General features: G+C 37.8%; 1 protein-coding gene across 11 annotated transcripts in view; it reads left to right on the top strand.

Moving 5' to 3' along the window:
• SUGCT (succinyl-CoA:glutarate-CoA transferase) overlaps nt 1-27,084 on the top strand; it is a 752,487-nt gene that overhangs the window by 128,290 nt on the left and 597,113 nt on the right. For all 11 annotated transcript variants that reach the window (XR_010585693.1, XR_010585692.1, XM_065542089.1 and 8 more), the window contains one exon: nt 17,566-17,709. Coding sequence is in view for 9 of the 11 variants with exons in the window: in XM_065542089.1 (XP_065398161.1) it covers nt 17,566-17,709 (144 nt within the window). In the remaining 2 variants the exon portion in view is untranslated. The remainder of the gene's footprint in view (nt 1-17,565; nt 17,710-27,084) is intronic.

The raw sequence follows: 27,084 nt of genomic DNA, 5'->3' as shown, positions 1-27,084 counted from the left end.
TGTTAGAGTGTCAATTTTAGATCTTTCCTGCTTTCTCTTGTGGACATTTAGTGCTATAAATTTCCCTCTACACACTGCTTTAAATGTGTCCCAGAGATTCTGGTATGTTGTATCTTTGTTCTCATTGGTTTCAAAGAACATCTTTATTTCTGCCTTCATTTCGTTGTGTACCCAGTAGTCATTCAGGAGCAGGTTATTCAGTTTCCATGTAGTTGAGCGGTTTTGATTGAGTTTCTTAGTACTGAGTTCTTGTTTGATTGCACTGTGGTCTGAGAGACAGTTTGTTATAATTTCTGTTCTTGTACATTTGCTGAGGAGTGGTTTACTTCCAATTATGTGGTCTATTTTGGAATAAGTGTGATGTGGTGCTGAGAAGAATGTATATTCTGTTGATTTGGTGTGGAGAGTTCTGTAGATGTCTGTTAGGTCTGCTTGCTGCAGAGATGAGTTCAATTCCTGGATATCCTTGTTAACTTTCTGTCTCGTTGATCTGTCTAATGTTGACCGTGGGGTGTTGAAGTCTCCCATTATTATCGTATGGGAGTCTAAGTCTCTTTGTAAGTCTCTAAGGACTTGCTTTATGAATCTGGGTGCTCCTGTATTGGGTGCATATATATTTAGGACAGTTAGCTCTTCCTGTTGAATTGATCCCTTTACCGTTATGTAATGGCCTTCTTTGTCTCTTTTGATGTTTGATGGTTTAAAGTCTGTTTTATCAGAGACTAGTCTTGCAACCCCTGCTTTTTTTTGTTCTCCATTTGCTTGATAGATCTTCCTTCATCCCTTTATTTTGAGCCTATATATGTCTCTGCATGTGAGATGGGTCTCCTGAATACAGCAGACTGATGGGTCTTGACTCTTTATCCAGTTTGCCAGTCTGTGTCTTTTAATTGGAGCATTTAGTCCATTTACATTTAAGGTTAATATTGTTATGTATGAACTTGATCCTGACATTATGATATTAACTGGTTATTTTGCTCATTAGTTGATGCAGTTTCTTCCTTGCCTCGATGGTCTTTACATTTTGGCATGTTTTTGCAATGGCTGGTCCTGGTTGTTCCTTTCCATGTTTAGTGCTTCCTTCAGGGTCTCTTATAAGGCAGGCCTGGTGGTGACAAAATCTCTTAGCATTTGCTTATCTGTAAAGGATTTTATTTCTCCTTCACTTATGATGAAACTTAGTTTGGCTGGATATGAAATTCTGGGTTAAAAATTATTTTCTTTAAGAATGTTGAATATTGGCCCCCACTCTCTTCTGGCTTGTAGAGTTTCTGCCGAGAGGTCTGCTGTTAGTCTGATGGGCTTCCCTTTGTGGGTAACCCGACCTTTCTCTCTGGCTGCCCTTAAGATTTTTTCCTTTATTTCAACTTTGGTGAATCTGGCAATTATGCGTCTTGGAGTTGCTCTTCTCGAGGAGTATCTTTGTGGCGTTCTCTGTATTTCCTGAATTTGAATGTTGGCCTGCCCTACTAGGTTGGGGAAGTTCTCCTGGATGATATCCTGAAGAGTGTTTTCCAACTTGGTTCCATTTTCCCCCTCACTTTCAGGCACCCCAATCAGACGTAGATTTGGTCTTTTTACATAATCCCATACTTCTTGCAGGCTTTGTTCATTTCTTTTTCTTCTTTTTTCTTTTGGTTTCTCTTCTCGCTTCATTTCATTCATTTGATCCTCAATCGCAGATACTCTTTCTTCCAGTTGATCGAGTCGGTTACTGAAGCTTGTGCATTTGTCACGTATTTCTCGTGTCATGGTTTTCATCTCTGTCCGTTCGTTCATGGCCTTCTCTGCATTAATTATTCTGGTTATCAATTCTTCTACTCTTTTTTCATGATTTTTAGTTTCTTTGCGCTAGGTATGTAATTCCTCCTTTAGCTCTGAGAAGTTTGATGGACTGAAGCCTTCTTCTCTCATCTCATCAAAGTCATTCTCCGTCCAGCTTTGATCCGTTGCTGGCGATAAGCTGCGTTCCTTTGGAGGTAGAGATGCGCTCTTATTTTTTGAATTTCCAGCTTTTCTGCCCTGCTTTTTCCCCATCTTTGTGGTTTTATCTGCCTCTGGTCTTTGATGATGGGGTTTTGGTGTGGGTGTCCTTTCTGTTTGTTAGTTTTCCTTCTAACAGTCAGGACCCTCAGCTGTAGGTCTGTTGGAGATTGCTTGAGGTCCACTCCAGATCCTGTTTGCCTGGGTTTCAGCAGCAGAGGCTGCAGAAGATATAATACTGCTGAACAGCAAGTGTACCTGTCTGATTCTTGCTTTGGAAGCTTCCTCTCAGGGATGTACTCCACTGCGTGAGGTGTGGGGTGTTGGTCTGCCCCTAGTGGAGGATGTCTCCCAGTTAGGCTACTCAGGGGTCAGGAACCCACTTGAGCAGGCAGTCTGTCTGTTCTCAGATCTCAACCTCCGTGTTGGGAGCTCCACCGCTCTCTTCAAAGCTGTCAGACAGAGTCGCTTGCGTCTGCAGAGGTTTCTGCTGCTTTTTGTTGTTGTTGTTGTTGAGCTGTGCCGTGTCCCCAGAGGTAGAGTCTACAGAGACTGGCAGGCCTCCTTGAGCTGCTGTGAGCTCCACCCAGTTCGATCTTCCCAGGGCTTTGTTTACCTACTTAAGCCTCAGCAATGGTGGGTGCCCCTCCCCCAGCCTGGCTGCTGCCTTGCGGTTAGATGGCAGACTGCTGTGCTAACAATGAGGAAGGCTCCGTGGGCGTGGGACCCTCCTGGCCAGGTGTGGGATATAATCTCCTGGTGTGCCCGTTTGCTTAAAGCGCAGTATTGGGGTGGGTGTTACCCGATTTTCCAGGTGTTTCGTGTCTCAGTTCCCCTGGCTAGGAAAAGGGATTCCCTTCCCCCTTGCGCTTCCCAGGTGAGGGGATGCCTCGCCCTGCTTCAGCTCTGGCTGATCGGCTGCAACAGCTGACCAGCACCGATTGTCTGGCACTCCCCAGTGAGATGAACCCAGTACCTCAGTTGATAATGCAGAAATCACCTGTCTTCTGTGTTGCCTGCGCCAGGAGCTGGAGACTGGAGCTGTTCCTATTCGGCCATCTTGCTCCGCCTCTCTGTAGTCTTATTTAGATGCCAGTTGTATGGTTATCTTTACTTACCAACATTCATTTGCTCAACCCACTCATATATCCACATTTTGTATTTTGCGTTATTTGTGAAGATTCTATTTTTGGTTTTATTCTCTAATTGCATCTTTTATATCACAAATTTCTTGACCTTATTAGGTCTTTTGACATTTTAAACACTTTCACTCATTTATTTAGTCATTGAACTCCTAGCTTCACTTTCCCTGCTACTGTTCATAATTAAGAAGCAATAGGATAGTGGGTCTGGTCACTATGTCAGTTCTGAGCTTGAAGTATCCTAGGCTCTAGCAATGGTTTTCATTTGGAGATAGTAAAACTCTAGGGAAATTTTAAAATGATATGTGGGATATTTCATTTGTTATTGACACTAGTGCTTGGGTATGAATTAAACATCCTTAATGTATGGGACAGGCCCATGAATCTAAATTTTTCTTGCAAAATGCCAATAGTGCTTCTACTGAGAGCACTACTAGGTGTGCAGGATTTCTCTCCATCCTTTATGACATGGTTCTTAACTCTGTTAGATTTGTTTTACCCTTTTTTTCCTCTGTGCTTCTGTATGTTTGTACTTATGCTGCTAATATATATCTGTTTGTCTTCCTCTTTAGAATATTAGTGGCTGAATTGAGAGAAAGTCTTTGGGACATTCCTTTTGTACATCTAGAATATAACACAGACCCACCATGGAGTTGGTGCTTATTGATTATTTGCCATATATGAATTTGGAATCTTTAATTGTTCTAGGAAACATTCTGCTTCAGTTTGATTATAAGAAGCTGCTACATGGTAGCCATAGCTATGGCACTTGATTCCGTCTAGAGTTCTTTAAGCTACATGCTTAAAAGGAGAGCCTTTCTTTTTAGGTAAAACCTTGTACTCAGATAATGTGAACCGAGAATTTCTGGGTTGTGAATATTTGGAAAAAATATGGTACAGATGTTGGGAAAAAATATTCAGCTTTGAGGTAGGGATTAAAAAACTTTTTTGTTTTGTTTCATTTTGTTTTGTTTTGAGATGGTGTCTCACTCTGTTGCCCAGGCTGGAGTGCAATGGAGTGATCTCGGCTTACTGCAACCTCTGCCTTCTGGGTTCAATAAATTCTCGTGCCTCAGCCTCCCAAGTAGCTGGGACTACAGGTGCGTGCCACCACGCGTGGCTAATTTTTGTATTTTCAGTTCGCCAGGCTGGTCTTGAATTCCTGACCTCAGGTGATCCACCCGCCTTGGCCTCCCAAAGTGCTGGGATTACAGGTGTGAGCCACCATGTCTGACCTGTTTTTACTTTCTGAATTTTATTAAAGAAAGGAACCCCACCCCAACATTTTTTTTTTGTCCTTCTATCTCTGTTACTTTTCAGAGTGTTGTGTTCATTTGAGTCATAATGCTTTGAAAAAGTTGTTATAATTGGAGAAGAAAAAAGTCCAAAAGTATTTCAGGGATATAAAGTAGATTTTCTCCAGTGAAAGTCTATAGGGACTGGAGTTGTTTGCCTTGGATAAGGCAAATAGATGATTTGATGTCTGTTTTAATCTATTTTTATGGGGAAGATGTGGAGCAGTTATTGTTGTTATTCATAGAACGTTGAATAAGAGAATATTAGCTCATATCAGAGAAGAGGTTTTAGTTACCTAATGAAGAACTGTGACCACTAGGGTAATGAATCTTGCAACAGATAAATAAATAGGTTCAGGTCACGCATTTTCTATTAGCATGATGGAGTAGCAAGATCTTGGGCCTTCAGACAGTCCTGGCTTGGAATCTTAGTCCCAGTTAACATCTCTCAGCCTCGTTATTTTTTTCACTTGTGAAAATGAGAATACTAACAAGTATTCTGAAACATGTACTAAGATTCAATGAGATAATGTGTAGACAAACACGGAGGAAACAATGTTAGCTCCTTTCACCCTTGTAGTGCTTGCCTGGCATGTAAGAGACACTCAGTAACCATTCTCGGTTTTCTGGAGATATTTAAAGAGAGAGATGAGCATCTCTCCTAGATGACTTAGAAATTTACCTACCTAAAGTCAGGGAGTTAGACCAAATATCTCTTTAAAAGTTTTTTACAGACTGAGTTCAGAGGATGCCTATTCAATGCAGGATTTTTTATACGCAGATCTTAGTGGATATAAATGTTGTTTTGTTTCAGAAGTTGGAGCCATTGACTTTTACATTTGTTCTTTCTACCCTCTGATCCATCAGTGCAGAAAGCTGTAGCACAGGAACTATAACTAAGAAACTTTTTCTTGAAGAGCAGCATGGAAAGATGTAAAATAATTTTTGAAATTATTTCTTAGTCTATTCCTTAAAATATCATAATTTTCCAACCTTACATTTCATTTTCTCCCAGTCTTACTCTATTTAAACTCATGAGGACAGCCAGACTAGATGATATTTTGGGCATCTCACTGTGGGAGCTTGGTAAAAATGATTGAGATGGTTTTCAGTCACTAGACAAGAATATAGTGTGATTGGAGTATTAAGGCATTTTCGGAAATTTGTGGGTTTGTGTATTTTTCAATGTAGGCTGCCAGTGAATTGACTCTTTCAATTATTTTTTGAAAAAAGTTTTGGTTTACATTATTCAGATGGTAAAAGCATCTATGGCCATACCTCCCTGAACGTGCCCATCCTGCCTGATCTCTGAGTGATAAAAGTATATTTCTCTGTAGGTGCATTAGATTGTTTGCAGTTCACTTGAGTTGCAAAGAACAAGCCATACCACATTAGGGCCAATCATTTCTTGACTGCAGTTGTAGAAATGACAAATTAACTCACACATTTACAATTTTTGCTCTTTAGTGATTGTCTGAAAAGGAAAGATGAGGAATATTGATGTATAATAAAACAATATATGGAGAAAAGATGGTAGCAAAAAGAACAGAAGCTTTTGGATCAGAATTCCTGAGTTCTGCTTGTATCATTTACTCTCTGTGACTTTGGCAAGTTAATTTATTGTCTAAATATTTCTTTGTTTTGAGACAGAGTCTTGCTCTGTCATCCAGCCTGAAGTGCAGTGGTGCCATCTCAGCTCACTGCAAACTCCGCCTCCTGGTTTCAGGCAATTCTGCTGCCTCAGCCTCCCCAGTAGCTGAAATCACAGGTGCGTGCCACCATATCTGTCTAATTTTTGTATTTTTAGAAGAGATGGGGTTTCACCATGTTGGCTAGGCTTGTCCTGAACTCCTGACTTTAAGTGATGTGCCCACCTTGGCCTCCCAAAATGTTGGGATTCCAGGCATGAGCCACGGTGCCCAGCCTAAATATTTTTTTCATGAATTGTAAAATGGTGATAATACTGGTAGTTATAAAATTATCTTTTAGTGTTAAATGTGACATCATGTGTTAAAGCACTTTGAAAAACATGATGTTGGAAGCATATACGTTACAGATGTGAAAGAGATCCGAATACAGCTTCTTACTAGTTTACTAAATACAAAATATTTAATCCAAACCGATCATGAAGGCTTGAGGAAGGCATTTGAATCCAGCAATGTGGTATAGACAGCAGTTTTTGGATCAGTTGATCTGGGGTCTCATCTTGACTTTGCTACTTAACATCTCACAGTATTTACTTAAATTGACTCTTCCTTAGCTCCTCATCTGTAACAAGGATTGCTTGCTTGTAAGCCTTGTGTAGAGTAAATTAGATGCTGCTTTTAAAACTTGACTATATGATGTTATGATCTATAAGTTCAGTACCTCCAAGTTATACTTTTCATGTTTGGAATGGCAGAAAATTTTAGTATAGTATCACAAAGACATTAATAATATTAGGTAATCAGGCACTTACAAGGGATCCAGAGAATGACACAAATTGCTTTGTTACATTTTCCCTTGAGTTGCCTGGCTAATATGGTGAGTCCACCTGCGATGAAGATCAGAGAGAATTTTTGCTTTCTTCTTTCCCTTTCCTCTCAGTCTTTCTTTTTTCTTCCTTTCTTCTGGGGTCTCAATTTGTCATTTTTTTTTCTTTCTGGCTTGTGGTTTGTTGAGATTTAGCTGGAGGTGTATGGGTGAGGAGTGAGCTGGGAGCTTCAAGTCTTTCAGGGTGTAATGAAGAAAAATGATCTGCCTATTCTAGTCTGCAATGTAAAGACCTTTCTCTTGTTGGGATTATTCACCACTTATAGCCTAAATTTAGTGCCTTGTAGTGTTAAGACTCTTTTCTCTGTCTTATTAGGGCTCTGTTAGTCAGTAATTAGTAGATGCTGATCTCTAAACAACTGGTGTAGTTTCCTGTTTGTTTACCTTTACTGATAAGAGGATTGAACTACAGGATCCTTTCAAGTTCTAAAATAGTGTGATTTAGACTGGAGGACTCCATAGTGTTACTGAGGTACATAAGTAACAGACTTTGTTATGCCTATTTATAGATGAGGCAGTGAAAGGAGTGGAGTTCAGTGTTTTGAGTTAGTAAATGGAATTTCCTTCAAGTAGGGGAATGTTAGTTTGTGGAAATTTGTATGTGAATGTCTGTAAGCGTATTTTTAGTATCAATTAGTGGTTCAAGTAGAGTGTGTGTTTAGAACAGAAGGTTCAGATGCTGTGTAGTTGCAGAGTCTGTGCCCATGAAGTGTGAATGCAGTGACTGTGAGGACTCGTGTTCTATGTGCACGGAAACCTTCATTTGATCTGAATATTCCGTTCTTTGTTCTCTATGCTTGCAATTCCACTAAAGACCGTTTTCCACTCGTTAGGGCTACAAGTCTTGAGAATGGTGGTTTTAACAATGAAAATACTACCTTCATATTAAGAAACTTAATTTCCTGTTGATTGTTTCCCCAAATTTATTTTATTTTTTACTCTTCCCAACTGATCAATAATCAAAGTCTCTGAATTCAAGTTTCTAAGTATCTCTTGAATCCATGACCTCCACTTGTCCTTGATTGAGATTCTCATCTCATCTCTCTGCCCTGCACTATTGCGAAGTCATTCTGACGGGTGTCCCGTCATCACACCAAGTATCTTATAAAAAGTCTCATTTGTGCAGCCTTTTACCTTCATAAAGTGCTTTTATACACCTTTTCTTACTTAATTCTCATACCAAATGCTGAAGTAGGTTTTGTCATTACTCATATTTGACAACTGAGAAAAAAACTAAGAAAGGCCAAGAACTTCTCCAAAGGTTATGTGGTTAGTAAATGGTAGAAAAATTTATATTTTGGAAAGTAGTTTATTAAAAAATTTGTGTGCCCCAGGACATAAAAAAAATTTCTGTAGATTACATTAGTATAATGAATGACTCAGTATGAAATAAAGATATGACATAGGGACACAGATACATTTAAGAATGATTTTTTATTTTAGAAATGAAGCCAACTACTTAAAAAAATTTTAACACTTTTGTTGTTTTATGAAGTAATTAGGTTCAGTAATGTAACAAGAGAAAAATGCTTGGCGACTTTTCAAATTCATGCTTCTTTATTGAACATATGCCCAAATTGATTTACAGCTTCGATGTACTTTTTAACAAAACAAGATTTTAGAAACTTAGAAAAACACATGATTTTTTTTCATGCTGTCCCTCCCTCCCCCTCCTTCTTTTCTTCCTTCTCTCATTTCTTTCCTTTTTCTTTCCCTATTTCATTTGACAAGCTCTGAATGTAGTGAGAAGAGCATAGAGAAATGAGTAAAAATGTTAAAAAATTCTTAAATTGTGTGTGAAAGTAATTTTTAAAAATACTTAATTTTGTGATTTAAGAGATCGGGATGTAAAGGAAACAACAACAAAAAAACCTTTGGCTGGGAGCAGTGACTCAGACCTGTAATGCCACCACTTTGGGAAGTTGAGACGGGCCAAGCATGGTGGCTCACATCTGTTATCCCAATACTTTGGGAGGGCAAGGTGGCTGGATCACTTGAAGCCATGAGTTCGAGACCAGGCCAACATGATGAAACTCTGTCTCTACTAAAAATATAAAAATTAGCAGGGCATGGTGGCATGTACCTGTAATCCCAGATACTTGCGAGACTAAGGCCAGAGAGTCGCTTGAACCTAGGAGGTGGAGGCTGCAATGAGCTGAGATCATGCCCCTGCACTGCAGCTTGAGCAACAGAGCAAGACTCTGACCCCCCGCCAAAAAAAACAAAAAACAACACAAAACACAAAAAACAAAAACCTTCACAGGTAGTGGTGTGGTTTTCCCCCTTAAATCTCTAGATTGCATAATCAAAATAAATAAATAAATAAATAAATAAATAAATACCACTAAACCATTTCTGCCATTTCAAAATTATCATTTTTTAAAGAAAGAATTTCAGGTTTTACTTTTTGACTTTTTAATTTTGAAATAGTTTCTTTTTTTCTTTCTTTCTTTTTTTAAGGTGGAGTTTTGCTCTTGTTTCCCAGGCTGGAGTGCAATGGCACGACCTTGGCTCACTGCAACCTCCACCTCCCGGATTCAAGTGATTCTCCTGCTTCAGCCTCCTGAGTAGCTGGGATTACAGGCGCTCGCTACCATGCCCAGCTAATTTTGTACTTTTATTAGACACGGAGTTTCTCTATGTTGGTCAAGCTGGTCTCGAGCTCCCAACCTCAGGTGATCCGCCCACCTCAGCCTCCCAAAGTGCTGGGATTACAGGCGTGAGCACTGCACCTGGCCTGAAATAGTTTTATACCTATCAAAAAAATTGCACAAATAATAGAGTGCCTATATTCTTCACCCCATTTCCTTTAATGTTAATGTTTTCAAAACTGTAGAGCTATGATCAAAACTAAGAAATTATCACTGATACAATTCTTTTATCTAAACTGTGCCTTATTCGCATTTGACTGGTTTTTCCACTATTGGTCAACTTCTACTTTTAGTGAGTTTTTGAATACATGAATGAATGGGGGATGACAAAGTATAAGAAAATAACCCATTGGGGGCTGGGCATGATGACTCACGCCTGTAATCCCAGCACTTTGGGAGGCCAAGGCGGTCAGATCACGAGGTCAGGAGTTTGAGACCAGCCTGGCTGATATGGTGAAAGCCTATCTCTACTAAAAATACAAAAATTAGCCAAGCATGGTGGCATGCATCTGTAGTCCCAGCTACTCAGGAGGCTGATACAGACGAATTGCTTGAACCCAGGAGGTGGAGGTTGCAGGGAGCCGAGATCGTGTTACTGCACTCCAGTCTGGGAGACAGAGCAAGACTCCATCTAAAAAAAAAAAAGAAGAAGAAGAAAAGAAAATAACATTGGGAATAGTGAAAACAGAGAAATACATGAACACATATGGAAAGTGAATAATCAGAAGACTTTTAATATTTTTATTTAATACTTTGTCCTCCCACTATAATTGCATGTCTGAAGTGTTAACTAGATACTCTTCCCTTTCTTGTCTTTATTGATAACAGGCATATCTGTTACTTTTACAGGAAAATTATCATAAATCTCTCTGACAAAAGGGTTACGTTAATTCATTAAAAAAGCTAAATACATGTAAAGCTGTTTCTAAGAGACCATGAACAAAATAAAAATTGTACTATCAATTTCTAAAGCTATAATTTAACAAAATAAAATATTACTTGATGTTTAAAAGTCTATATATGAGTTTAAGTCCACTTCTAATAAATTATGGTGAGATTCTCAGGCATATTGCTTAACAAAGTTTGTTAATTACCCATTTTTTTCAATATATTTTTAATAAAGATGTTGAGTAACGAATCCCTTTACCCATGATAGAGAAAATACCACCCCATTCATCCCAGAGTTAAGGAGAAGGGAGACGTTGTTTTGTACTGTCGTAGCAGCAGGGCTCTGTGGAGTTCCAGATGTGGAATGGGGTTGTACCTTGTAGATTACACAGCTTCTTCTCTGATTTTGTCTTATTGCACCTGGGAATACTTAGGCACTTCACAGCCACAGTGTTGTTCTCTGTGGGGATTTCTACTCACTAAATGGTAATTTATTTTTACTTCCTTATTTCTCTGGCATTTTGACAACTTTTCAATGACAGGAATATATTTATAAGATATTTTCACAGTATGAGCATAGCCACCTCAGAATTGTACTAAGGAGTAAATGGTACCCCTTCTTTAGTTATTGTTACCCTTGAATGAAATAAAACTTCATTGAAATAAATAAGTGAAATAAAACAATAGCCTTGAATGAAAGAAAACTTATAGAATTTTTACTAAATACATGATTTTAAGCAGGACTTTAAAGAGTTTTTTTTAAACTTTATTTTTTCTGCTTCATTTAATTATCAGAATTATGAAGTTTAAAAATATAACAGCTTTATGGAGATATAATTCATATACTATACAACTCACCCATTTAAAGCATACAATTCAGTGGCTTTTTGTATACTTCAACAGGTTTTGCAACCTTACTACGGTCAATTTTAGAACATTTTCATCACCCCATAAAGAAACCTTTTATGTATTTGTGGTCATTCCCTATTCCTGCCTCCTCCCAGCCCCTGGCTAATCTACTTTCTATCTCTATGGATTTGTCTGTTCTAGATAGTTCACATAAATGGAATTATATAATATGCAGCCTTTCTCTCATTTAGCATAATATTTGTTAAAGTGCTTTTGTGTATTAGTATAATAGTTTATTTCTTTTTTGTTGCCTAAAATATCTCACCGTATGGCTAGTCCACACTTTATTTATCTGTTATAATTTGATGGACATTTGGGTTATTTCTATTCTTAGGCTATTGTGAATAATGCTGCTGTAAAAATTTGTGTCTTAGCTTTTTGTGAGGACACATGCTTTAATTTAAAAAAAAATTTTTTTTTCTTCCCCAAGTTGGAGTCTTGCTCTGTCCCCTAGGTTGGAGTGCAGTGGTGCAGTCTTGGCCCACTGCAACCTCCGTCTCCCAGGTTCGAGCTTCAGCCTCCTGAGTAGTTAGGATTACAGGTATGCGCCACCACACCCGGCTAATTTTTGTAATTTTAGGGGGGATGGAGTTTCACCATGTTGATCAGACTGGTCTCCAACTCCTGACCTCGTGATCCACCTGCCTCAGCCTCCCAAAGTGCTGGGATTACAGGCATGAGCCAATGCTTCCGGCCCATGCTTTCATTTTCTTGGGTACATACCTACTAGTGAAATTGCTGGGTCATATGCTAACTCTATATTTAACTTTTTGAGGAACTGCCAGACTGTTTATCACAGTGACTACCGCATTTCACGGTCCCACCAAGAGTACATGATGGCTCTAGTTCTTCACATCCTTGTTGACACTTGTTATTATCTCTCTTTTTTTATGGTAGTCATATAGTCATCCTTGAGAGTGTGAAGTAGTGTTTCATTGTGGTTTTAATTTACATTTCTCTGACAACTAATGATGTTGAATATCTTTTCATGTGCCCATTCATCATTTTGTATCTATGTTCTTTGGAGAAATGTGTCCTTAAAACCTCTGCCCATTTAACTTCAATTTTTAATTTTTTTTTTTTTTTTTTTTTTTTTGAGACAGAGTCTTGCTCTGTTACCTAGGCTGGAGTGCAGTAGTGAAATCTCAGCTCACTGCAACATCCACCTCCCGGGTTCAAGCAATCCTTTTGCCTCAGTGTCCCTAGTAGCTGGGACCACAGGTGTGCACCACTATGTCTGACTAATTTTTGTATTTATTGTAGAGACGCAGACTTGCTTTTTTTTTGCCTAGGCTGGTTTCAAACTCCTGAGCTCTAGGAATCTTCCAGCTTTGGCCTCCCAAAGTGCTGGGATTGCAGGTGTGCACCATTGCACCTGACCTACCCATTTAAAAAAAAATGGATTATTTGTCTTTTTATTGTTGAGTTGTAAACTCATTGTGTTTTCATTTGCATTTCTCTGGTGTCTAATGATGTTAAGCATCTTTACATGTGTTTAGTGACCATTTGTATATTTTCTTTGGAGAAATGTCTATTGAGATCTTTTGCCCATATTTAAAGTAGGTCACTTTTCTTGTTATTTTTGCATTGTAAGTGTTCTTTAAAAATTCCAGGCTGGGTGTGATCGCTCATGCCTTTAATCCCAGCACTTTAGGAGGCCCAGGCCAGTGGATCACTTGAGTCCAGGAGTTAAAGACCAGCTTGGGCAATGTGGCGAGACCTTGTCTCTACAAAAATTAACTGGTTGTGGTGGTGTGTGCCTGTGGTCCCGTTACATGGGAGGCTGAGATAGGAGAATTGCATGAGTGCAGGAGGTGGAAGTTGCAGTGAGCCGAGATTACACCATTGGATTTCGGCCTGGGTGAGGGAGCAAGACTCTCAAAAAAAAAAAAAAAAAAAAAAGGAAATTTTGTACAAATTTCTTATCAAGTACATAATTTGCTGAAGTTTCTCTTATTCTGTGGGTTGTCTTTTCACTTTCTTGGTAGTGTCCTTTGAAACACATGGTTTTAATTTCAATTATGTCCCATTTATCTATTTTTTCTTTTGTTGCTACTGTTTTTGATGTCATATCAAAGAAATTATTGCCAAATCCAAGATCGTAAAGATTTACGTGTATATTTTCTTCTGTTACATAGTTGTAGCTCTTATTGTTACAATTTTTGATCCATTTAGAGTCAATTTTTGTATGTACTACAAGGAGGGGATCCAACTTTATTATTTTCACCATTTTTTGTAAAGACTCTTACAACTGAATTGTGTTGGCATACTTGTCAAAAAGTAATTGGATGTAAATGTGAGAATTTTTATTGTTTATATGTCTGCCTTCCAACAGTACCATGCTGCCTTTACTACAGTAGCTTTGTAATAAGTTTTGAAATTAGAAGTTATGAGTCTTCTAACTTTGTCTTTTTCTATATTGGCTATTCTTTGTTTATGGTATTTCCATATGATTTTTAGGATCAGATTTTATTTCTGCAAAAAAGGCATCTAGGATTTTGGTAGGTAGAATTTCCTTGAACATGCAGAGGAGTTTGGGAAGCATTGCCATATTAACAATATTAAATCTTCTGCTCCATGACTTTTGGTTTATTTTTGTCTTAATTTCTTTCAACAATATTTTATTATTTTAAAAGTATAAATTTGTACTTCTTTTGTTAAATTTATTTCTAAGTGTTTTATTCTTTTTGATTCTATTATAAATTGAATTGTTTTATTTCATTTTTTGTTTGTTTATTGCTACTGTATAGAATACAGCTGATGTTTGTTTATTGGCTTTTATCTTGCAATCTTGCTTAACTCGATTACTAGTTCTAAGAGTGTTTTAGTGGATTCCTTAGGACTTTTGATACGTAAGACTGGGTCATCTGCAAATTGAGATAGTTTTACTTCTTTCTTTGCAATCTAAATTCATTTTATTTCTTTTTGTACCCTAACTGCACTGGCTAAAACCTCCAGTGTAATGTTGAATTGAAGCAGTTAGAGTGGACATCCTTGTCTTATTCCATTAAAAAAGTGATTAGTTAAAAAATTTTTTTCTTTTGTAAAATATATAGGTGGGGGTCTCACTATGTTGTGCAGTCTGGGCTTTAACTCCTGAGCTTAAGTGATCTTCCCTTCAGTCTCCCAAAGTGTGGGATTACAGGAATGAGCCATCGTGCCTGGCCTCTTATCTTGTTCTTGATTTTAGGGGAAAGCATTCAGTTCTTTACCTTCAAGTGTAATCTGGGTTATGATTTTTTAATAGATGCCCTTTATCAGGTTGAGAAGCTTCATTTTTTTTTTTAGCTTTTTAAAAAATCGATACATAGTAGGTGTACATGTTTTCAGGGTTCATGTGATCATTCCATACATTAATATAATCAGATCAGGGCTGTTGATATACCCATCATCACCTTAAATATTTACCATTTCTCTATTCTAGGAACATTCAAATTATTCCCTGTGAACTATTTTGAAATGTACAGCCTTTTGATGTTAGCTATAGTCACCCTACTGATCTACTGAATAACAATTCTTATTTCTTCCATCTAAGTGTATGTTTGTTCCCACTGATCAACCTCTCTTCATCTCTCCTCCCCCTACCCTTCCCAGTCTCTAGTAACCACTAGTCTGCTGTCTATCTTCATGAGATCTACTTTGTTAGCTTCCACATCCGAGTCAGAATATGTGATATTTGTCTTTCTGTGCTTGGCTTCTTTCACTTAACATAATGTCCTCCAGTTACATCCATATTGTTGCAAATGACAGGAATTTATTCTTTGCCCAGCTAATTTTTTATGGCTGAATAATATTTCTATCTATCTATCTATCTATCTATCTATCTATCTATCTATCTATCTATCTCATTGCAGTTGTTTTTGAAACAGGGTCTCAGTCTTTTGCCCAGACTGGAGTGCAGTGGCATGATCATAGCTCATTCCAGCCTGGAACTCCTGCACTCAAGTGATCTTTGCACCTCAGACTCCCAAGTAGCTGGTACGAGAAGTGTGTGTCACCATGCCCAACTAATTTTTGTGTTTTTTGGTAGAGACAGCATCTTACTCTGTCACCCAGGCTGATCTTGAACTCGTAGCCTCAAGTGATCCTCCTGCTTGGCCTCCAAAGTATTGGGATTTATAGGCATGAGCCACTGTACATGAACACATTTTCTTTATCCATTCATCCACTGATGGACATTTGGGTTGATTCCATATTTCCGCTGTTGTCAGTAGTGCTGCAATAAACATGGGAATGCACTTACCTGTTCGTTATTGATTTTCTTCTTTCTTGGATATCTACCCAGTTGTGGAATTGCTGGGTCATATGGTAGTATTATTATTATTATTTTTTGAGATGGAGTCTCGCTCTGTTACCTATGCTGGAGTGCAGTGGTGCGATCTCAGCTCACTGCAGCCTCCGCCTCCTGGGTTCAAGCAATTCTCCTGCCTCAGCCTCGTGAGTAGCTGGGATTACATGTATGTGCCACCACACCTGGCTAATTTTTGTATTTTCAGTAGAAATGAGGTTTCACCGTATTGGACAGGCTGTTCTCGAACTCCTGACCTCAGGCGATCCACCCGCCATGGCCTCCCAAAGTGATGAGATTACAGGTGTGAGCCACTGTGCCCAGCCTTTAGTGTAGCTTTTATTGAAAAAAAAAAATCCATATATGAGTGGATCCAGGCAGTTCAGAACTTTGTTGTTCAAGGGTCTACGTAACTTTGAACTTGTCTCTCGCTTTTAAGACATTATAATGACAAATTTAATTTTAAATATATTGATTTAAGGCATTACATTACAACTTTTGACAATAATGGTAATAGTAAACTGCCAGACATTTCCAAGTTTCATGGCAATATCGTCCTTGAAATTGTATTGAAAAGCAGGGAAAAAATAAGTTTAGCTACTCTACAGTCTCAGTTACTTGCTTTAAACATAATTTTGGAAAACAATACTTTTCAAAACAATTAACATGGTTTATGATGGGATACAGAAAAAGGACAAATTAACTTCTGAAAATGACTCAACGGAAGCTAGAATTAATTAATAAGGAGGTAATTGAATGACTGCATCAACCAGATGAAATGTGAAATGTGAGTTTTTTTAGGTATTCTGTGCCATTTAAGGCTTATCAGAATTAAAGGTAGTGACAAGTAGAAACTGTCTGATATATCAATGATTAATAATAATGTTGATGATAATTTTGATAGGTGATTTTTATTTTATGTCAAGTACTGTTCTAACATGTTTACATATGGGCCAAGAATTGGATTATCAAATCAGACTGACGTGAAGTGGAGATGTTAATCAATGTTAAGCTTTCCTTATAATTTCAAGAATACAAGCAATCAAAAGGTTCAGGAAAAGCAGAGACAGGTCCAGGACATTGAGAGAGGCCCCCAGATCCTTTCTTACTGCAATAGACAAAACTCTGCGGCCCAGAGCAGTAGATGAAGTCCTTAATGAAATATATGAGTTATTAGCAGGCAGTGTTACAGGCTGTGAAACATCTCCATTTTGTACCCAGATAGTTGCAAAGCTCATGTCCTGTGCCCCGTGCTCCATGTCCCATAAATCTGTAGATTCTCAGTTTATCATAGTAATCCTAATCCAGGGGCAGTCTGCTGAAAGCTTTTTATGGGTAAGTAGTCTTTTTTAAAATTATTATGCAAACACCGTTAGTATTTTTGCCAGCTATTGGCATGCTTATAAGGAGGTTTGATCAGATTTTTTACTTTCTTTTTTCTTTTTTTTTTTTTTTGTGAGAGAGCCTCTCACCCAATAGGAGAAAAACACTGCTTTAACTCTTTCTCCCCAATAAATTAACCCATTTAAATTCAATTAATTTTTTTTAGTATAAACAAGATAAAATATATCAAGAAAGAATTTAAAACATTTGAAACATCAGATCGGTTTCTAAAAAATCTTTTATTTTTAGTTTGGGTTAGTTAGGTTAGTAGGCATGGCGGAGAGAAATACACTGAGAATTATATAGCAAATATAAATATTTTCCTATTACCAACAGATACTCACAATAGCAATTTATTTTATTAACTTTTTTGTGTGTGTCTGCACATTTCATAGAGAATTCTTTTTTCTATTTCACATTAGAAGATTTGAGAAATCATATAGTTCTTTTAATGTTTAATTATTTCTTCTTTCTCAACCCAACCTTCAAATCAGGATGGAGATCCAGTTCGCCCAGGAGTAGCCATGACTGATCTTGCCACTGGCCTGTATGCATTTGGAGCTATTATGGCTGGATTGATACAAAAATACAAAACCGGAAAAGGACTGTTCATTGATTGTAACCTACTGTCATCCCAGGTAACAATCCAAATAATATTTCAGATAATGTTATAAAAACTGTGTCTGGGTTATACCTTTTCAGATCAAATTCTGTGGTCACATGTACAAAAACAATACAAAAACTAACACAACAACAACAAAAACTGTTTTGTTTTGATATACTTTCTCTCTCTCTCTCTCTCTCTGTGTCTTTCTTTCTTTCTTTTTGACGGAATTTCACTCTTGTTGCCCAGGCTAGAGTGCAATGGCGCGATCTCGGCTCACTGCAACCTCCACCTCCTGGGTTCAAGCAATTCTCCTGCCTCAGCCTCCTGAGTACCTGGGGTTAAGGCATGTGCCACCACGCTCAGCTAATTTCATATTTTTAGTAGAGATGGGGTTTCTCCATGTTGGTCAGGCTGGTCTCGAATTCCTGACCTCATGTGATTCGCCCACCTTGGCCTCCCAAAGTGCTGGGATTACAGGCATGAGCCACTGCGCCCGGCTCATGTACTTGTTTTCATATTAAAATACACGGACCATGAAGATTTTGTTGTAATGTAGACATCATTGTTGAACTCAAATTTTCCAGGCTGTTTTTACTAGAATGTGTCTGTTGCTTCTTGTAAGACAAGAGATATAGTTGCTTCATATGTACCCTATAACTTCTTTTGACTTGTTTCTCCTTTTATGTGCCATGAACCCCTTTGGTAGTCTGGTGAAGTCTGGACTTTTCCTTGCAATTGTGTTTTTGAACACATAAAATGAGGTACTTAGGATTACAAAAGAAGCCAGTTATGTTGAAATATATTCAATGGAAAAATCAATTTTCTATTATTAAAAATATAATTTTTTCTAACACATTAAGCCACAATATCTAATAGTGGGTATAACACTATTACAATTTTGAAGTCGTGTTGAAGATAAATGGTATTTCATGGTATCTGTAGTAATTGTAATATGATACAATTGTAATATGATAATATTTATTCGTGATCAAGTCATAGGTACTCTTGTGGTTTGTCACCTACATTTATAATAGAAGAAAATGCTAAATTTTAGAGGTTGATGAAAATAAAGATATACTTTTTTTTTTCACTTGAGTTGATGAACTCCCAGAAATCTGTTTATAGACCCCAGATAAAGAATTCCTGGTTTCCATACTTATCAGTTATGTTGTGCTAAATACTAAACTAGGGGAATAAAAGGGTTAACTCACTGTCAAAATGACATTTTGCCTTCTTTTCACTGGATCAGACCCAGATGCTGTACCATATGTGGAAGTTGATTCTGAATAGATAATTTTTCCGTGATAGAAAAAGAAAATATCTGATTTGTGCATGGAGACATTTTACTGTGGGAAAAACTACTTTCTAGACATAGAGACCTCAGTTGGGAATTTCAGATTTAAAAGGCATACATGGGAAAATAGTAAACTTGGAACACTGCTTTGGATATTTTTTCCTCTTAGGCAAAATTAAGGAGGTATATAGAAATAAAAAACATCAATATAGTTGAAAATGAAATACTACGTATGGGTTTTTACATAACAGTAGCTTCAAGTCACAGTCAGAATTTTAATGTTTCTATAAAAAGGTGAAAGAACTCTGTTCAAATGAATGGTTTCACTCCTTAATAAAGAACTACAGATGTTAGTTATGGGAGGGTGCAGAAAGTCTTTTCTTCCCCTAATTCTAAGCTGTAAGGAACCTGAGGTAGGGTAAGCAATGAATAAAAGTTGCACATCCAATAAGTTTGGAAGCCATGAAGGTTTCATGGGTGTGTAACCTGTGCAGTCATGGGTAGCCCTGGGCTTAGTTCAATGTTCTGCTGTCACTGTCTTGAATTTGTTAATAACTTCCACAGGAGGCCCTACAGTTTTTTTTTACATCAGGACTCACAGATCATGTAGCAGGTCATGGAGTTGGGACTCTACTTAAGTCTCCTAATTTTTACCTAGACTACTTTACTCTAATGTGTAAAGAGTATTGTATTGTTTAGATGAGTATCGTAGAGTTTAATTCGCTTCTAGCATGTAACTAGTGGTTCACCATGTGAAGGTGTGTATTTCCCTGGGAGTAAGGGTGGGGAAGGTGGAATCACCGCAGGGCCCCTTCAAAGTGAGGGCACAGTGAGGGCAAACTCATGCATATACATACAGGTATATAGTCAGTCATTTTTGGGGTGTGTGTATGTGTGTGCATGTCTGTGTCTATTTTTATTGTCCATGTTTCTCCCTGAGACGGTAAATTCTATGATGGCTGGGACAATGTTTTTACTTACAATGGTATCCTCAATGCCCAGCCCAGCCTTTGTCAAAAATTGGTTTTTCCAATTCTTTGAGATCAATGTGAGAACTACTGTTACCAATGGGAATGTCTCGTAACCCTTAGGTTTGCCAGAGAAGATGAGAAAAGATGGTAAACCATTAGAATTATGATAAGTACTCAATAAACAGCTAATGATGAGATTATTTGCTTTTGGCAAACACAGTAGCAGTGATTTGGCCTATTGTACTACAGTTAACTCAGATTGCTAAAATTAGTGTATTTCAGTCACATTAACTATCTTTTTTTCTTTTTCTGTAAGCTAAGCTGGAGTGCAGTGATGTGCTCTCAGCTCACTGCAACCTACGACTCCCAGGTTCAAGCGCTTCTTGTGCCTTAGCCTCCTGAGTAACGGGGACTACAGGCGTGTGTCAAAACTCCTGGCTAATTTTTTTTTTTTTTTTTTTTGGTAGAGACGGGGTTTCACCATGTTGGCCAGGCTGGTCTTGAACTCCTGACCTCATCACCTGCCTTGGCTTTCCAAAATGCTGGGATTATAGGTGTGAGCCACTGCACCCGGCCAGGGCCACTGTGCTGAGCAAGAGTTCTGTTTCTTTATCCATAAATTCTAATAGGTGATGGTCTTTTAAGGCAAAGAATATGTCTCTTCATAGATTTGCTACAGCTGCGCCATTCAGAATAGCTTCTGGACTGTGAGTAGTGGTTAGAGAACTTCAAAAGGCAGTTGTAACAGATAATTTATTCTACAGCTTACCTGAAGTGCAAGGCAATGCGTGGTAAGAACTTTTTCACTCTCTGGATTCACTGCATCCTGAGCTCTGTTTTTCTCTGTTTGCCTCTGCTTTATTCCTTGTCTCTGTCCTCCCTTTCTTCTCATGTGCCCTTCTCTAGCTTGGGCATCTCTTTTCTCTTCTTTGTCTCTCTCGTCTATCTTTACTTTCCTGTTTTCCTTTCTCCTCTATGCTGTCGACCTTCTTCCCTCTCCCTCCCTTTTATCCCTCCTTCCTTATGTGGAACTAAGGTTGTAGCCGTTTTGGTTTCAGATCTTGCATTTTTTTTTTTTTTTTTAAGGAGATACGGTCTCGTGCTTTTGTCTAGGTTGGTATGCAGTGGTGCGATGATAGCTCACTGCAACCTCGAACTCCTGGACTCAAACAATCCTCCTTCCTCAGCCTCCGTAGTAGTTGGGACTACAGGTGTATGGCATTATGCCTGGCTAATTTATATATATATATATATTTTTAGAGATCAGGGGGTCTGACTGTGTTGTCCAGGCTAGTCTCGAACTCTTAGCCTTAAGGGATCTTCCTGCCTTGGCCTCCCAACATGCTGGTATTACAGGTGTGAGTCACTGCATCCAGCCAGATCTTACATTCTTACACCATATTATTCCGAAAAGTTTCAGAATCTTACAGTAGTTCCTGTGAGAGAAAAAGGAAGTTCCCTTTTCCTAGAAGTTCCAGAAAGCAAGAACATAATTTCACTGGTTTAAGTGACCATTCCTAAACTGATAAATGGGGCCTGAAAGATAGAACACACTGAGCGGCTTAAGCGATTCCTGGTACTAGAGATGGGGTTAACTCCACCCAAACCGTATGGCTGAGACTGGGGGACAGGTGATTCCTCCAAAGAATGGTATGGTTATTTTTTGGCCAGAAGAGAGGGAAATGGATGCTGGGGAAGCAATCCACAAATATTTACTCTCCTAAAGTAGAGGGTTGTTTTTAGGATCTAATGCAATAAAGGATGTGAAAAATACTTTGTAAATCAGAAAATATGATGATGACAAGCATTAATTTTATTCGGTTATTGAAAAAATAATTCACTGTTAGTAATGTGTTGAGATTAAAAAGTTGACTAACAACATAATTATTTTATCATAATTATTATAACTTTTCATAATAGATAAACCTTGACTGACTTCAATTTGTCTTTCAATTTAAGATAACACTTATAAATTCTAGATCCAAAAACCAACCACAACATGGTTAAAATCTACTTTATGTAAATAAGGAGTGCTATTTCTAGGTACTTTTTAAAAAGCATAACAGGAAACTTCACCTTTTTTTAAATTAAAAAAAAAAATTCTTTTTTTGGATATAAATGTTCACCTGCATTAAGCAGATAACATTTGAACTTAATTTCAGCTGCCTGGAAAATGAATACAATTTCATGCAGTAGTAAAAAACATACTTTTCTACTCATTTTGATTATATTATATGGAATGACGAATGATTATAACATTGAACATTAGTTGCTAAAAATTAAATTGTTATAATCCTCTTAAAAGTGATCTAGTGTAAAAAAGACAATTTACACCCGATTGGAATAGTAGCTGATTATTAACTCAGAAACGATTGCCTCAGCCACAACAAAACCATTTCAAGTAGTTCATTATAGAGACATGACAATTGCCAGGATGTGGTTTGTAGTGGGCACTACATTTTTTATAGTTTTAAGGCTATAACTTTTAACCCTGTTCAAAAATTCTTTTGATTTTTTTTTTAGTCTGAATATGATTTAAATTTGTCCAGTCAAGACAACTAACATCAGCATCTAAACAGTGTTCTTTAGATGACATTGGTAAATAACAAGGAAGTGGGTTTGGATGTGGTTCTACTTATTCTGTTGCTCTATTCTTCTGTTGTGGCTTACAGAAATATCTTTTGGAAGTTTTAATATCCTTCCTGTACTTAATTGCAACCAGGCTCCCTTAATTACTACTACAATGAGTTAGTTTTTTTAGCACCATAATTATTTTCACATACAGAATGTTTTGTCACTTTTGATGTCACTATCCTTTACTCACATATGTACATTGATCATATTATATGAACATATTCAAGTAGATACAATTTTAATTCTTATCATTTTGACTGATAAACTTTTGAATCTCAAACAAGTATAGTAATCTAAAATTCATTGTTTTGTGTCCTTAGATATACCTGTGTTTCTAGCTTTTTAAAACAACTCTATATCTTTTTTTAAATAATTTTATTGAGGTATATATTACATATCATAAATATTATAACTTAATGATTTTAGTAAGTTTAGTGAGTTACGTAACCATCACTATTAATCAGGTTTTGATAAGTACCCGTATTGTTACTTCTGGTGCAGGTCTTGCCTATGAGGCTAGAATGGACAAGTTTTGACTGGGGAGAGATCTGGGACTAGGCTGACTTAGAAGAAGGGGCCCATTATGACTTCTTTGGGCCCTGGGAACTTTTGCCTTTGTGGGTCCTTTCCTTCATAAAAATATTAAAAATTATATTCTATAACTGCATTGGTATAACGATGAAGATAATTCATTATTCTACATTTATTATTATTACACTTTTTTTTTCTGATTTTAAATGAAATGAAAATTGCAACATTTTGTGTATCCTTAAAGTATTTTGGGTCTTAAGCATTGTGCCTACTGTGCCTAATTGATAGATCAGCTCTAGAAGAATTTCCTTGAGAAAAGCCCGTGAATGTACAAATCTGTGAGGAAAGCAGTTGTGTATTCAGGAAGGAAGTAGAGCTAAAAGCTGAGATTGTGTTGAAGCATGAGTATAGGAGGAAAAAGTAGAGAGGCAGCACAGTCTATGACTAAGGAAATTAAGAGAACTCTTCAAAGGGAGTTTTGTTTTTTCTTCCTTTGAGGGAGAAGGAAAAATAGAAGGTTATAGCAGAAAGTTGGGTATGATACTAACTGTGGGCTTGTAATATGTAGTTTTTATTTTGTTGAGGTACATTCCTTCTATACCTAATTTATTGTAAGTTTTTATCATGAGAAGATGTTGAATATTGCTAAATGCTTTTTCTGTATTCCCTGAGACAATCATATAATTTTTATCCTTCATTCTGTTAATGAATCCAAAGCAGTCTCAAGTAAAAAACACAAAGCTGGAGGTGTCATACTTCTTGATTTCAAAATATAATACAAAGCTATTGTAATCAAAACGGCATGCTGTTGGCATAAAGACAGACGTGTAGACCAAAGGAACAGCACAGAAAGCTCAGAAATAAATACACACAGTTACAGTCAATTGATTTTTTGTTTGTTTGTTTTTGTTGTTTTTTGCAGACAGGGTCTCAATCTGTCACCTAGGCTGTCCAGTTTAGCAGCACAATCTCACTGCAACCTCTGCCTCCCAGGTTCAAATGACTCTGCTGCCTCAGCCTCCCAAGTAGCTGGGATTATAGGCACGAACCGCCATGCGCAGCTACTTTTCGTATTTTTAGTAGAGACAGGGTTTCACCATGCTGGCTAGGCTGTTCTTGAACTCCTGACCTCAAGACTGCTGGGATTACAGGCACGAGCCACCCCACCCAGCCTGAATATCCAGTTTTACCAATACAATTTATTGGCGAGGCTGTACTTTCCCTATTGTATATTGTGGCACCTTTGTCAAAGATCAATTGACTGGCCAGGCGCACTGGCTCATGCATGTAATCCCAGCACTTTGGGAGGCTAAGGTGGGGGAATCATTTGAGGTCAGAAGTTTGAGAGCAGCCTGGCCAACCTAGTGAAACTCCATCTCTACTAAAAATAAAAAAATTAGCTGGGTGTGGTGGCATGTGCCTATAGTCCCAGCTACTTGGGAGACTGAGGCAGAAGAATCTCTTGAACCCAGGATGTGGAGGTTGCAGTGAGCCGAGGTTGTGCCAGTGCACTCCAGCCTGGGTGACAGAGCTAGACTCTCTCAAAAATACCAAAACAAACAAACAAAAAACCAAACAAACAAAAAAACAAACTGGATATTCAGATGCAGAAGAATGAGGTTGGACCGTTATCTTACACTATATGCAAAAATCAACTTAAAATGGATTAAAAGGGCCAGTGCAGTGGCCTGTAATCCCAGTATGCAGGAGTATCATTTGAGGCCAGGAGTTTGGGACCAGCCTGGCCAATAATAATGAGACCCTGTCTGTACAAAAAAAATATAAAAATTATCCGGGCATGGTTGTGAGCACCTGCAATCCCACCTACTTGGGAGGCTGAGGTAGGAGAATTGCTTGAGCCCAGGAATTAGAGGTTACATAGAATTATGAGCGTGCCACTGAACTCCAGCCTGGGTGACAGAGCGAGACCCTGTCTCTAAATGTAAATACATAGATAATATGGATTAGAGACTGAAACATAAGACCTAAACTGTTAGACTACGAGAATAAAACATAGGGAAATAGCTTCTTGACTTTTTTTTTTGGTGAAGGTATTTGGATATGAGCCCAAAAAGCACAGGCAATGAAAGCAAAACTAGACAAATGAGATTGCATCAAACTAAACAGTTTCTGCACAGCAAAGAAAACAATCAACAGAGTGAAGAGACAACTTAAAGAATGGGAGAAAATTTTTGCAAAGCATATATCTGATAAGGGGTTATTATCCAAAATATATAAGGAACCCAAACAGTTCAATAACAAGGAAAACAAATAACCCCATTAAAAATTGGGCAAACGACCTGAATAGACATTTCTTTCTTTCTTTTTTTTTTTTGAGATGGAGTCTTGCTCTGTCACCCAGGCCGGTGTGCAGTGGTGCCATCTCAGCTCACTGCAACCTCCGCCTCCCGGGTTCAAGAAATTCTTCTGCCTCAGCCTCCAAAGTAGCTGGGATTAGAGCTGCGGGCCACCATGCCCAGTTAATTTTTGTATTTTTGGTAGAGATGGGGTTTCACCATGTTGACCAGGCTGGTTTTAAACTTCTGAGCTCAGGTGATCCACCCGCCTTGGCCTCCCAAAATGCTGGGATTGTAGGTGTGAGCCACCGCCCCTGGCCAGACATTTCTTGAAACAGGACATACAAGTGGCCAACAAGTATTTGAAAAAATGTCCAACACCATGAAACATCAGGGAAAATGCAAATTAAAACCACAACCTCAAACTTGTTAGAATTGCTATTATCAGCAAGACAGATAATAAGTGTTGGCGAGAGTGTGGAGAAAAAGGAACACTTACACACTATTAGTGGGAATGTAAATGAGTATAGCCATTATGGAAAGCAGTATGGGGGTTCCTTAAAAGAATTAAAAGTAGAACTACCATATGATCTAACAATCCCACTTCTGAGAATATATCAAAGGTGAGAAAATCAGTGTGTTGAATAAATATATGCATTCCCATGTTCACTGCAGCATTGGAATCAATCTAAACGTAAATCATCAGATGAATGGATAAAGAAATGTGTTATATATACACAATGTAATATGGTTTAGTCTTAAAAATGAAGAAAATCCTATCATTTGCAACAAGGCATATGAACCTGCAGCACTAAGTGATATAAGTCAGGCACAGAAAGAAAAATATCACATGGTCTTGTATATATGTGGAATCTGAAAAAGTTGAAGTCATAGAGGCAGAGACTAGAATGGTGGTTGCCAGGGGCTGCGGGTTGGAGGTGGGGGCAGGGGGAGATGATGGTCAAAGAGGGCAAAGTTTCAGTTAGATGAGATAAATAAGTTCTGGAGATCTATTTTACAGCAAGGTGACTAGAGTTAATAATAATGTATGCTTTAAATTTCCTAAGAGATTAGATCTTAAATGTTCTTATCATAAAAACACAAATATATGAGGTGATGAAGGACAGACATGGTGGCTTATGCCTGTAATCCTAATGCTTTGGGAGGCTGAGGAGGATGGATCACTTGAGGTCAGGAGTTCGAGACCAGCCTGGCCAACATGGTGAAACCCCATCTCTACTAAAAATACAAAAATTAGCCAGTTGTGGTGGCGGGCACCTGTAATCCCACCTACTCTGGAGGCTGAGGCAGGAGAATTGCTTGAACCCAGGAGACAGCAGTTGCATTAGCTGAGATTGCACCACTGTACTCCAGCCTAGATAATAGAGCAAGACTCCATCTCCAAAAAAAAAAAAAAAAAAAGAGGAGATGTGTATGTTAACTAGCTTGATTTAATCATCTCGCAGTGTATTCATAGATCAAAACATTATATGTACTATCAATATTTATAATTTTATTTTCAATTAAATCAAAAATCATCAATTTAAAATATTGAAAAAAAGGATCTGTTATGAAGATGAGTAATTAGGAAGTTAAACCAAAAAAGGAAAAATCAGATTATTTACAAAGAAAGCTCTAAAGAATTTTTGATACTCTATCATTTTATGTTGCTGTAATGC

The sequence above is a fragment of the Macaca fascicularis genome, chromosome 3 (genome assembly GCF_037993035.2).
Source record: "Macaca fascicularis isolate 582-1 chromosome 3, T2T-MFA8v1.1".
Lineage (NCBI taxonomy): Eukaryota > Metazoa > Chordata > Mammalia > Primates > Cercopithecidae > Macaca > Macaca fascicularis.
Note: the sequence above shows the minus strand (reverse complement) of the source record. Positions and strands in the feature narration are given on the sequence as shown.